General features: G+C 42.7%; 1 protein-coding gene across 2 annotated transcripts; it reads right to left on the bottom strand.

The window, feature by feature from the left end:
• Positions 1-17: 17 nt before the first annotated feature.
• Positions 18-12,947, bottom strand: LOC310823312 (FHF complex subunit HOOK interacting protein 2A-like). 2 transcript variants are annotated; one of them, XM_083696150.1, is made up of 18 exons: positions 12,924-12,947; positions 12,661-12,812; positions 11,425-11,503; positions 11,122-11,291; positions 10,896-11,000; positions 10,652-10,774; positions 10,269-10,487; positions 9,913-10,109; positions 9,512-9,626; positions 8,582-8,658; positions 8,219-8,411; positions 6,033-6,196; positions 5,334-5,480; positions 5,135-5,225; positions 4,046-4,189; positions 3,727-3,867; positions 3,336-3,439; positions 18-3,162 (listed from the first exon to the last, which is right to left on the bottom strand). In XM_083696150.1, the coding sequence occupies exons 2-18, from the start codon at positions 12,703-12,705 to the stop codon at positions 3,051-3,053; spliced, it is 2,226 nt and encodes a 741-aa protein (XP_083552276.1). In that variant the 5' UTR covers positions 12,706-12,812; positions 12,924-12,947; the 3' UTR covers positions 18-3,050. The 2 variants fall into 2 exon arrangements, with proteins under 2 accessions (XP_083552276.1, XP_083552275.1); XM_083696149.1 differs by lacking the exon at positions 12,924-12,947 and having other exon boundaries at positions 12,661-12,815.
• Between the last annotated feature and the right edge of the window lie 888 nt (positions 12,948-13,835).

Below are 13,835 nucleotides of genomic sequence, written 5' to 3'. Positions count from 1 at the left end.
ACCAAACACCTTTAAGAAACTGAAGAAAGCGGTCTTTTTATTGGGACGGAAAATATTTAACAAAGCCATAATGTCCTGTATGGTTTCTAATACACTTGGAAAGGTTGCAGGCATAAAGCAGAAATGGCTGATGAGAATAAAGATACAATGCCCCTGAGTGCATGAGAAAAACTAGTAATCCATCAATCACCATAGAGACACTTCCTTAGCATTGAGAGGCATGAAAAATGAGCATGCAGCTTATTTTACATTTAAATATGCATTGCACAATCACAGAAATCATACTGGTCATGAGACATCATACCCCATTTCATACCAGTGTAAAGCAGCAATGGAGATTTAAATTACTAAATGCAGCAAACATTTTACCAAAGATATACAGTGATTGGTCTAAGCTGATATAATACAGAAAAGGAAACAAATTAACTGTAAATTGGCATCAGGTTTTGACTACACTACTAAAATCCTGCACCCAGGCAAGGAAATACAAGTTCTGTACACCTTCACAAACCAAACGTAACACAAAAGATGAATCATCCGATAGTTACAAACAAACCCTAACCCAGGCAGTACAATGTTTAAAAAGTCATCATTTAGATCCACAGTGTGAAGTAAGGCATCATTGTATTTCCCTGTCAGTGTCTTTAGAAGAGGAGCAAAGTGCTGACAGCTAAGAAATGGATGGGGAGGGGCAGCTTTCCTCATTGCTATTTCAGTAAATTAATATGCATGCATTTACACCTGGCAATATCACTATTGCTATTGTACACATATAATTATATACAAGTACAGAAAGGTTGGAAACATTGTTGATAAAAAAAATGTGCATGATTAAGAATTGTCCATTAAAATAGACAAGTCACTCCTAAAAGGTACATCCAAATCAATATTTTTTGGTTCATGACACAAACATAATGTTGAAAAAAACAAAAGCTCTGAGTATTGGTGTATGTACAACAAATGAACAAGAATGAAGACAATGTGCAAATCTGATTTCATGCAAACGTTTGCATAATTAGCTCAGGTGCTACTGAGAGTGGAGTAAGTGGGATGCAGAAACAAACCGAAGCCATATTCGAAGTATTGAGTATTACCACTCACTGAATGACTCCTCTATCCTGCATTACTACAGCAAGCATTCATACAGGTACACACACACACACACACACACTCGCATAATCATCCTCTTAAAACACACGCTGCTCATCATCCATGTACAAACCCAAAGCATTCAAACAACTACAGCCCGGTCATTAGTCATGTCAAGCAGTTCCTTAATTCAGGCCAATTAAAGAAATAAGTGTTTGTACTGCCATGGCAAGTACCAATTAAAGAGTTGTAAGTCCACCTTCCTCAAGGTGTCTCCAACGGTACGTTGTGAAAACATTAACAAGAACCCCTATTCTATCTAACAAACGACATATAATTAAAACGTGTATCATCTATTAATTACCTTGTTTAACATTAAGGGAACATGAAGTTGATTTCCTCCTCATCAAAGACAATGATGAAATACAATACTGCTGGTGAATTCAATACCTCTACGGAGCAAAATGTAGGTATCTAATTGCATTTATAGAATAATAGCTTATGGAGCATCTCATATAAGCCTACTGTGTACATGCCAGAATGTTAGCAAACCACCTGCAAACTAAAATAAATCATAGAATAGGAGGACAGGACCTCTCAACATCACTGTTCATTCAAATGTGTTTCCTCCGTATAAATTAACATGTTACTAATAACAGGTAAACAATGTGTTCACATCTCAAAACCATAGAATAGATAATGAATGACAAGATAAGTGTACTATGCAGCAGTGTACATTTCATTTGTCTAAATGGTGAAAAGAAACACTGTTACGGATGCAAAAGAAAAAGATGTCCCTTTGCAAAAATGCTGAATGAAATCAAAAAATCTGATATGTAACAAGTGCAAATGTACATAGAGATCCATGTGCAATTCTGTAGAATTTGTTTTCAGGATCCACATTGCACAAAAATGTGATGACATCTCTCAAGGATGAGTAATGCTCCCTCATTGGCAAAGAGGCTTAGAGCGCTAGCAATAACAAACACATTGAAAGACCAGGGAAGAGTACACAACCATGGTTAGGTTAGCAATGGTAACAATAATACATCTCTCTCCACAGTAAAGTTAACTAGTCTTGACAATCAAAACTTGGAGGTTATAGCAGTGTTGGATTTTGAGCTCTGTGTTTCTCCTTTGTCCATATAATCAGGATTATATTAAATTAGTTAAAAATTAACAAAAAAAACTGTCTGTTTGTTAAAAAAGGCAATCTGAAAGCACACAGGGGATAATGGGGGCTTGATATTTAAATACAAATGCTGTGACTCTATTAGTATCTCAAATAGGACAGCTCCATTTCTATTAAACAAATCAATATTTTCAGTTGTATTGTGTGTAATAAAAATGTCTCCAATGGGTGTATTAATTTGCTGGGCATACGTCCCTCCCAGCTGAACAAACACTGATAATCTGAATGAGGGGTGATGAAAATAAAATGTTAGGAAACGATCTCCTAAAGTGTAACTGAAAGGCGTAATTCAACACTAAGGCATTTACGCTTACAAACAGCTGATTCTGAAAAACAGAAATAAATACAGATACTCTCACATGTCTCTATGACATACATAGTAAGGGGCTGACAAGAAAGAGAAAGACTCAGGAAGAGAGGAAGAGAGAGAGCATGCAGGGACTATGCCCTGCCCAGCTCAACAGTCCAGAGGATGTCCCCTCTCCTACTGCATCCAACATCCTCCTCCTCCTGAAAAGCCTGGGGTCTAGCTCCTGATGGCCAGTGGTAGTGTTCTGCACTGTGTACAGTGGGTAGACCTGGGGTGAAACATCTTCTCTGGAGTGGAGCCCAAGAGGTTTGATGAAACATATCCTGCATGTGTCCTTGAGGCAATACCAGTCTTAAGAGGGATGACCAGTGGTAGGGGTGTGTTGATCTTCCTGTGCCTCCCAGTCAGTTCCCAGAGGGGCCACTCCTGACCTGCCTGTCTGGCCATGATGGTTAGGGGCTAGGGGGAGGTGGAGGCAGATGCGTGGAACTTGACAAACGCAATAGCAGCCAGCTCTTTACAGAACTCCTCCAGTACTATCACCCCCTCCAGCAGGGTCATGTGGTCAATGCTACACAGGCAAGAGAGACACTGTGTCAAACATCAACATATCCACTATTTAACACATCTCACTGTCATTTTGGAAACATTTACCTGGACATTTTAAGCAAGAGCTATGTTGGCAACTTTGGAAGAGAGTGTAGTAGTAGTAGTAGAACACACTAATTGAGGTACAATACTTACTTTAGGCCCTCTGGTTCCAGACCAAGCAGTCTCTTTCTCACTAGCAGGAGTTTGGGTGTGAAGTCTGGGATGCGCTGAATCCTCAACATGAGGTCCCCAACCACCTGACAGAGTGACAATGGTAGCAATGTTACAGTATACACAGGCAGAATTTGGCAATTTTAGCATAGGCACAATGCTATCTCCCTGTGTAAACTGTACAAAAATTATCCTGTAGATATTTATTTTCACACTGTATTGAACAGTCGTGTGATCAATGGGTATCTTGTCTATTAAGCATCATTAAGCCTAATTTAAAACAGTAATTGATGGACTTCATGTCCATAGGCTGGTCAGAATCATTTGTGATGGTGATGGATGTCTAATGCTGTGGAACAAGTCAGAAACGTACCCTGACGATGACTGAGAACAGGGACCTGCAGCCAGGGGCCAGATTGATGTAAGGGTCCAGCAGGTATTCATGCATGTGTGGGTGAGGTAACAGAGACAGCTTGGACAGCACTGAGGTCACCTGCAGGTTCACATCGTAAGGCTAGAGGAAAAGGAGGGGACAATGAGCTCACATACACACCAAGATACAGTTAGATGTATCACCATATACCTTAACTTACTAATGTGTTCTCATAAATCAACACTGTGTGCTCCCTGAACAGAGACCTTTTCCATACACTCACGTAAAGCATAATGATAGTCTATGAGTTGAAACTCACCTGATCCAGGATGCGTCCCATCCTGTCGAAGAGGATCTTGAGAAAGTGGCCCTCAAAGAAGGGACTGTCCAGGTTACACTTCTCTATGGGCTTGGGGGTGGCGCGCCAGTCCCATCTCTGGCAGACCCCACAGTAGTCCTTGAACTGAGGAGACACATAATGAGAATAGTGAGCAGGTGATACAGTACATTCAGTGTCAAATTAGCTATTTTTACATTTTTTACATTTATGGCATTTAGCAGACACCTTTATCCAAAGCGACTTACAACAAATACATTTGTTTAAGTAAGTGAATCATCTATCCATCAGTCATCATAAGATAAAGTAATTAATGCCGGGTCAGGGGCTATAGGCAGTCACAATGCTAGAAGTAGTTTTTTTTAACAGGAGAGAAACTTGTACAGGGGGTTAGTGGGGGTGAAGAGGTCTTTAGGAGGGACCGTTAACATGTAGCCTGAAGAGATGGGTCTTCAATCTACAGCGGAAGATTGGTAGTGACTCTGCAGTCATGACAGCAGTGGGAAGCTCGTACCACCAGCGGGGCGCCAGGAAAGTGAAAAGCCGTGGCCAAGTAGTGCGGCTGCTGCATCCATGTAGAGGCGGCGGTGCCAAGCGGCCAGCCGAGGTGGAAGAGCGGAGTGAACGGGCAGGCGCTTGGGGGCTGACCACTGCTTGCAAGTAGGTAGGGGCTGTTCCCTTTGCTGCCTGGTAGGCAAGCACCAGGGTCTTGAATCTGATGCGAACTGCTACCGAGAGCCAGTGAAGGTTGCGGAGGAGAGGAGTGACATGGGAGAATTTGGGGAGATTGAAGACCAGGCGGGCGGCAGCGTTCTGGATGAGCTGCAGAGGCCTGATGGAGGAGGCGGGGAGTCCAGCCAAGAGTGCGTTGCAGTAGTCAAGGTGAGAGATCACAAGTGTTTGGACCAAAAGTTATGCTGCTTCTCTGGTGAGGAATGGACGTATCCTTCTGATGTTTTAGAGGAAGAATCTACAGGAGCGTGCTGTCGCTGTGATGTTCGCCACACAGGATAAGCTATATCCAGATCTCTTTAACTGAGTAAACAGGTTCAACCCAGGGATAGAGCTCACCTGTCTGTGTGCATCTCTCAGGTAGGTGTCATAGCCTGTGCCCTCCACATGAGAAGAGGATTTAGCCTCATCAGGCACCAAACACAGGAAACTGCAGAAAACACAATATTATAAATTATATGAATCTTACTTCCTTACGGTATTTAAATGTACTCATTATGATATAAACTACAAACATTAGGCCGCAAATGTTGGACACCTGTTTACAATCTTGTGAACCTCTGTCTTCCCATCAGTCTTTGTGTGGTCTGGGCTCTGTGGTGGTGAAGAGCTAAGCCAATCAGGGCTGGAGAGCCTATTGTCTGGAGAGGGGTCATCAGCGAACAGTGGGTCTTCCTCAAGGTCTCTGAAAAAACAGATGCACATCAACAATTCTGCTTATACAAGTATCATAACTGATTATAATCAACAATTTATTTACTAACAAGAAAACTTAATAAACAGTAAAGGGATGAGTTATTGTCAATGTGCTTGACAGGGTGGTAGGCAATTTTTTTATTTTTTTTTATTCCAACAGACAGTGGCCCAGACAGTGAGAGTAGCAACTGTCTTATTAGGGCTTTGTGTTTATCAATGTGTGAATGAAATTTGGACAAAAACAACAATGCAGAATTCGCTTCACTTCCATCTGCTGAATTACTAAAATACATTCTCCAATTCCATTATTCCTTAATACAACAGAATTATATTTTTCATTATCAGCAGTTGTAGTGCTTGCCATTTATTTTTTTTATATTTATTCATAGTTCAAGGATATAGGCACAAATAGAATGCTTGACTGTGAGGTATTGTTGATGGTGGAGAACACTTGAAGGTTGATGAATCAGATTTATTTCCACTGGGTGTGTTTGTGCATGAGCCCATGCAGGCCAGCTCTGAGGGGTGAGGAGGCCCTTACACAGCATCATGGGGCTGTCCGTTCTCCAGCGGCTCGCGCTCCTCCTGGGGCTTGTTTTCCAGGTAGTTCCTCTCCCCCAGACCACGCAGCACTAGGCTGTGCAGGATGTGCTGGTTGGGCTTCTGGATCAGGTGCTCAAACAGACGCAGGGTCATGATGCTGATCTAAAAAAGAAGGAAAATTAGGAAATGAGAGCCTGCTCTAAGCACACATAGCGCTTTTCCACTAGAGACCGGGTCCCATTCCAAAAACGTTTTGGGCTCAAGGACTGGTGTTTTTTTTTTTTTGGTGCATAGTGTTTCCACCCCCAGGGTGATTCTGAGGACTTGGGGAGAGCAGGGAGGAGCAAACTATTGACGTCGCCAGAAACGCGTTTCCCTGCGAGTTCCACAGCATGACAACTCGTAACTCTGACTTTGAAACTAGCAAAGGATCCTCCGCGCAGCACACTTCGTAGACCTACCCCCAAACTCTGCCCAAGTCCCCAAATAAGTCCTAAAAATCTCTCCAAGGTCCCAGGTCAGGGTAGGACCTTGGGGGCCATGGCCATGGGCTTTTTTTTGGGCCGTTCTCTGAGATGGGAACACAAAGGTCTGAGGCTTTGGGCCAAGCACCAGTGTCAAAAGTGACAGTGCAAAAGCGCCATTAGTGAGATTGTGACTAGAGGTTTGCTGATTCAAATTCTAGTTAATAATAATATCATCGGCCACTTTATTAGGTACACCTGTTCAACTGCTCGGTAACGCAAATATCTAATCAGCCAATCACATAGCAGCAACTCAATGCATTTAGGCATGTAGACATGGTCAAGATGACCTGCTGAAGTTCAAATCGAGCATCAGAATGGGGAAGAAAGGTGATTTAAGTGACTTTGAGTATGGTTTGAGTATTTTAGAAACTGCTGATCTACTGGGATTTTCACGCACAACCATCTCTAGGGTTTACAGAGAATGGTCCGAAAAAGAGAAAATATCCAGTGAGCGGCAGTTCTCTGGGCCTTGTTGATGCCAGAGGTCAGAGGAGAATGGCCAGACTGGTTCGAGATGATAGAAAGGCAACAGTAACTCAAATAACTACTCGTTACAACCAAGATATGCAGAAGACCATATCTGAACGCACTACATTTCGAACCTTGAAGCAGATGGGCTACAGCAGCAGAAGACCACACCGGGTGCCACTCCTGTCAGCTAAGAACAGGTAACTAAGGCTACAATTCGCACGGGCTCACCAAAATTGAACAATAGAAGATTGAAAAAACGTTGCCTGGTCTGATGAGTCTCGATTTCTGCTGCGACATTCAGATTGTAGGGTCAGAATTTGGCGTAAACAACATGAAAGCATGGATCCATCCTGTCTTGTATCAACGGTTCAGGCTGGTGGTGGTGGTGTAATGGTGTGGGGGATATTTTCTTGGCACACTTTGGGCCCCTTAGTACCAATTGAGCATCGTTTAAATGCCACAGCCTACCTGAGTATTGTTGCTGACCATGTCCATCCCTTTATGACCACAGTGTACCCATCTTCTAATGACTACTTCCAGCAGGATAATGCGCCATGTCACAATCATCTCAAACTGGTTTCTTGAACATGACAATCAGTTCACTTTACTCCAATGGCCTCCACAGTCACCAGATCTCAATCCAATAGAGCACCTTTGGGATATGGTGGAACGGGAGATTCGCATCATGGATGTGCAGCCAACAAATCTGCAGCAACTGCGTGATACTATCATGTCAATATGGACCAAAATCTCTGAGGAATGTTTCCAGCACCTTGTTGAATCTATGCCACAAAGAGTTAAGGCAGTTCTGAAGGCAAAAGTGGGTCCAACCCGGTCCTAGCAAGGTGTACCTAATAAAGAGGCCGGTGAGTGTATATATGCCATTTAGCTGACGCTTTTATCCAAAGCGACTTACATTGTAAGATTACATCTTCAGTATATATGGTCCCATCGGGAATCAAACCCCTAACCTAAGCATTGTTAGTGCCATGCTCTACCAACTGAGCCACCGAGGACCACAGTTAGTTAGAGGTTTACAGGCTAAAAATCTAGAAGAAACAGACTATAAAGTGACACCAAAACTAATGTGATTTATATTACCAGCAGCGTCACAGTGAATGCAAGTTGTGTCCTCCATCGAACAAATGCTAGTAGAGTGTGTATGTATCAGGGTGTAGAACGGTACCTCATCTGATAAGTGGTCACAGTGTTCTATGAGTCTGTGTCTGAGGGGGTTCTGTGTGACAGTGGCAGGGGTCTCTGGTCCCCTCTCCTCCCCTAGAAGGAAGTAGACCATCTCCTGTAGCAGGGCCTCGGAGGTCACCTGCCGGATGATCCTGTTCAGCAGAGCAGTGGAGGTCAGGATACCCACCTCAGACCTGCACAGGGGACAATGTCACTGATACAGCACTACATCAACATCACTATCACAATGACACAGCATTGAATGAAACGCACCTGGAGTCACCTTTGTCGTAATGTACACACAGACACATTAACACAGAGAGGCACAAAAAGAGTTCCCCTTGTGATTCTGAATAGGACTTACGTCTGCATCAACTGGGGTTCCATGATTGACACAAAGAACTTCTCTCTCACTGTTTTGGCCAATGCTGCAGCCGCCGTCTGAGGAAGCAAGACAATGAAACATAACAATACCTACAAAGTGACTTAAAAACAAAAAACATGATTTCCTGGCTGGAAAGTCTCTTTCAAGCGCATCTATGGTGTCTTAAGCCAGGCAGACACTGTGATTTTCACAAATGCAGACGATTCCAAACCGATGAGAGAGTACTACATACTGCAAGACAAATTCTCAAGTCACGCTGTCTTGATGCAATGTATAATGCACGAGCAGACCCAGTGGTAGCTCTCACACTGTGCCTACAATATTTGCTCATTGCCAGGACAACACAAATTGCGCTGGCCATAAAATAGAATGATGAAATAGAAAGACATTTCAGCTGTAATCATAGTCTTGCCTAAACAGACAAGGAGAATTTTGACACCATTTTTTCACATCTAAAAGGCAGATTTGGTCCTGCCAGAGCTCCAAAAGTTGTATTTCAATTGAATGGTTCCAAACTGAGAATTAGAATGTATTATGTAGCTATTATTTCTGTTCTATATGTGTTCAATAAGTATGGTCCCAAATGCAACTTGCTGGTTGCCATTGGGCACAGCATCCTGGATTCCCATTAGGGAATCTAAATTACCCCATCGCATCTCACATTGGACGAGTAGAAAAAAGCCACAACCCAAAAACTCTGACATGTCAGAATTCAAATCGTACGTGATTGCGTCTTCTATTCATGTCGTTGACCAACTCACACTGTGAGAGTCAAGTCACCGCAGATGACCCGCGTTTACAGTGGATATGTAAATGTTGTCGTGAGAACTTGGCTGAAATTGTGCAGTGTCTCCCTGGCTTTAGATAAAAGAGCATGTTGAATGGTATGTCAGTGTTGTCACTGCTCACCTTCTGTGCTTCTTTAATTAGCTGGTCGCAGTAATCAAGCCAGGACAAAAAGGAGATGAGAGCCCGTTTTCCTGTGAAGATGGCAGCATCCTCCTTCAGGTTGTATACATCCAGTCTGCAACAGACACAGTCCGGATAACTGATTAACACTAAAATTGTGATTAATGTCAGAGTTATAGAATGCTGTCTTAATTCAGGTAGAGATCTTGGATGTGTTTGATAGAATGCCTTCGCTTGCCCTTCACTTAGCTTCTGGCTAGGGCTCTAATGTTGCATGTTAAGTGTTCTGTGACAACCAAACAGGATTAACATTGATGAATCGTTACACTTAATTGATTGACCATTCTCCATTGGCAGTTCATTCAGAGCTATTGAGAGGTAGCTGGAGGAGCGAGACCTACCCCCAATTGACTGACTCCACTGTCTCAATGTCCAGGGGATCCATGGACTGGGGCAGAGCCTTGTAGAAGGCTGACAGTCTGTCAGTCAAGAGCTCACAGAGCTCAGTGTTCTCAGTCAGACACTTGGCCGCAGCAGGCTCGGGCAGACTGACCAGCAGCATGAGGCCCTCACACGCCTTCACCACTATTCTGCCATCCTGGAGAGAGAGAGAGAGAGAGAGAGAGAGAGAGAGAGAGAGAGAGAGAGAGAGAGAGAGAGAAAGCATGAACACAGGTACAAGTCAGACAACACAGTTCAATTTCCACAAAAATAAAACAACATCTTCTCCCAACCTCCACACTGCACTGGTACTGACCGGGCTCTTGGTGAGGTTGAGAAGGGAAGTGACCAAGTTGTAGTTGTTGTTGTTGTTGTTGTTGGGCGGGGCGAACTTGGCAGCTGCAGCAGCCCTGGGCTCCTCTGTATGTTCAGCTCCCTGCCTCTCTGCTTGGGACTGGCCGGTGTCTGGAGCTGAGAGGTCCTCTCTTATCCCTTCTGCACCAGGACTCTTTGTCTCAGGCCTTCTCACCTTATTCTGTGAACCAGGCAAAAAACATACTGCTTTAACTATTGAGGAATGCACTCTGTGGAACATACTTTTTTTCTAAACTATCCTCTGTGCCTTTTTAAAATGTGCCTATGCAGTTTAAATCTGATCTAAATCTTTCTTTGAGAGGTCCCATCCGATTGATATCATACCTCTAGAAAGAAGTTGACCAGGTAGGGGTCTTGCTTCAGTTTGGCACAGACAATGCAGAGAAACTGGATCTCCTCATTCTCTGTAGGAGCAGCCAGGATCTCTCCACAAAGACGGATTAATTTCTGAGAAGAGAAACATTGCAACACCAGGAAACATAGTTACTTCACACTGAGGCATAATGTACAGATTACACATCTACAAAGGAAAGCCATTATTTACAAAGTAAAATCCCTGTGATCTCACCTGTACAGGTCGATGGACATTGATGTGAGGCAGTAGAGGCTGACGAATGCGTCCTAGTAACTTGGTGTAGAAACTTAGAACTTGCTGCTTCATTCCAGGAGGACACTGGTGGAGACAAAGAAACATCACCACTGGATTTAGAATTGGCCTTGTGCCTGTTCACTGTAACATATTTTGGTATAAATAAAAACAAACAAACAAAATATGTTCATTTGGGCTCCCTTACGTCTGCCTTGCCCAGGGTGTAGAGGGTCTCCAGGATCTTATGGTGCAGTAGATATTCCATACAGGGCCCAGTCTCGCCAGACTCCCTCTCCCCTTCCTCCTGCGTCAGGATGTCCAGCATCTGCTCCAAATGGGATGGGATATTGGTGTCTGTCACAGGGGCTTTGTCATCTAACCAGAAAAATCAGATACACAGCATTAGATGCACCATTACATCATTGGTGCACATCCAAATTGTAGAAAATTGTTTTATATATGTGAAAAGTATATAAATACATTTAATTGATTACTGTATTGGTCTAACCTGATGTCTCTATGTAGTAATGTGTGATGGCTTTCCAGTGATACACAAAGTCCTCCTGCAGAGGCAGTGACGGTGCAAGCTGAAACAGAAAAATATATTAAATCCAAATTACATTTAAAAGACTTATAAGTCAAACTGTGCCCTTGCTTTCAGCTATACACAAAGTACACACATCTATCTCGGTTTCTCTAATGATAGGCTAGATCACGAACAATAAACAGTTTACCAAGCTACACAGTGCAGTGGCTACACAGTAGACCTGCAGTTTCTCTATACATTGTCCAGGACGACTAACATCCTAAAAATAGGGACTTGTATCCATATCGATGAATAATCGCTATGCTTGTATCCACACAGGAATGGGATCATCATTTTCTTCTTTTACAAGCTGGGCTTAGGCTAGTCTTCTTCAGGACTTGGATACATAACATACTATCGACAGTTGCAGCTTCTCGACTCGCATAATGTGGTTGACCTTTTTAATTACAGAATCTCATCATCGGGTATTTTTACTCTGTGTGTGACTGATCATTCTTAGCTCTGTATTTAGTTCCTTTTAACACACATGCCAGTCAATGGCCAGGGCTAACGGGGGACAACTAGTTTATTTCATATCCAGCAAATGATTCGTTTGCATAAACAACACGTCTGCATGTGAGTCGTCATTCTGGGTCAGGGCTGGCTGAAAAGCCATGAGGTTGTCATAAAGCATTAAATGTGGTTACTCACTTGAAAAAGATATCATATAAACTTGTGCTGAATATAAACACGCACAAACTAATACCAACACCAAGATAATAATAGCTAGCTAGCTGTTTTTCAGGGGAGGCCCACATCTGGCTAAGCTGGCTAGCTGGCGTAAGCTAATGTAAACAACACTAGGGGTTTGACTAATCCCTGGACGAAAAACGTTCAATTGAACTTTCAGCTTCTGACCATCGTATTAGCTATGAATTCAGAATAAATAATATAATGAGCTTGAAGCATTTGTATTTACTTCCAAACAAAGACATACAAGCTCAAATTAATTATGCTTTGTGCTTAACTGGCTATCAACGTTCCTCACCTGTAATGTTCCATTATTTTTCAACAATTAGACTGGCCAATCGTTAGCTTCATGGCTAGTAGGTAGCTAACTCTGACCGTCCAAGCAGGCTACTCTTCCCGACCTCGACTAAACCATTTTAAAGACTTGTCATGTCAGTAGCTATTTCTCAGCTAAAAGATACAACTTACCGCCTCTACTGCGTGCTGGAGAATCGATGTAAATTTGGAGAACATTTTGTTCTTCGACTGGACCAGTTTCTCACGAGAAGACCTAGAGAATTCCTCTATCTTCTTCCTGTTGGTGCCGCCGCGATCCAGATTGGACGTTTCATATAATGACCCTTTGATTTGAAATAAATGGAAACAATAAACCAGTAACAAGCACAACCCACTCTAGCTATGACAGAGCACAACTACTGTTGCTAAACACAAGACGGCTAGTTAGCGTTCACCTCGTCATGGACACCGTGGCACTTCCGTAGCCAAGCAGTAACATTTTCGAACACTGGGGGAAATTATCAAACGCACATCTTCGAAAGGGGTGCATTCAACTCAACAAAACCCAAGTTGTTTTTTTGCGGTTCATCATAGGCCCTCATAACACAAACCGGCCGCCGCTGCGGTAAATATGTGAACTTTTCGCCCCAAGATGAACTTATTTGCCACCAAAATATAACGACTTGAATTTGTACATTCAACATTTTAAGATTAGTCAGCTAGGATAGGCTATGATCATCTGGAGCATATTTTATACACTCTATCAAAACAGTGAAGCATGTTGGATTTTAAATTAAACAATTACTATTTGAGGGTATTTGTGTACATATTGGCTTCACCATCTATTTCAGGGCACCAAAAGTAATGGGACAATTGGCTTGACAAGTGTTTCTGGTAAGTCAGGTGTCTTCCATGATATCATTTGTGCAGGCATAAGAGAGCTGTCAATGTCTAGTATTGATTCTAGGCTATGTGTTTGCCTTTAGAGTCTGCTATTGGTGTCTGTCAACATGAGGACCAAAGAGGTGTCAATGAAAGTCAAGGAAGTCTTTATTAGGCTGAAAAATACACCATTCAGAAACATAGACAAAACCTTAGGCTTGCCAAAATCTTCAGTTTGGAATATTATTAAAATTAATGGTGACCTCAGCAATCGCAAACAGGCTGATAGGATTAGGAAAACGTCTACAGTGGCTGACTGAAGAATGCCCACCATAATTAAGAAAAACCCTAAAACAACTGTCCCACAGATCAGGAACAGATCCAGGAGGTAGGCATGAATATGTCAGAGACTACCATCTGCAGAATACGTCACCAGCCAAACTACAGAGGCTTCACTGAAAGGTGCAAATAACTAATAATTAAAA

Source organism: Argentina silus (genome assembly GCF_951799395.1).
Source record: "Argentina silus genome assembly, chromosome: X".
NCBI lineage: Eukaryota > Metazoa > Chordata > Actinopteri > Argentiniformes > Argentinidae > Argentina > Argentina silus.
This window is presented reverse-complemented; position numbering and strand designations above follow the sequence as displayed.

Excerpts from the sequence above, each read along its gene's own strand:
- LOC310823312 (XM_083696150.1), bottom strand. The coding sequence starts at position 12,705 with ATGTTCTCCAAATTTACATCGATTCTCCAGCACGCAGTAGAGGCG. Across the intron at positions 10,110-10,268 it reads TCAACCTCACCAAGAGCCCG|GATGGCAGAATAGTGGTGAA; the intron begins GTCAGTACCAGT and ends CTCTCTCTCCAG. Across the intron at positions 5,481-6,032 it reads GGACAGCCCCATGATGCTGT|AGACCTTGAGGAAGACCCAC; the intron begins GTAAGGGCCTCC and ends CTGTTTTTTCAG.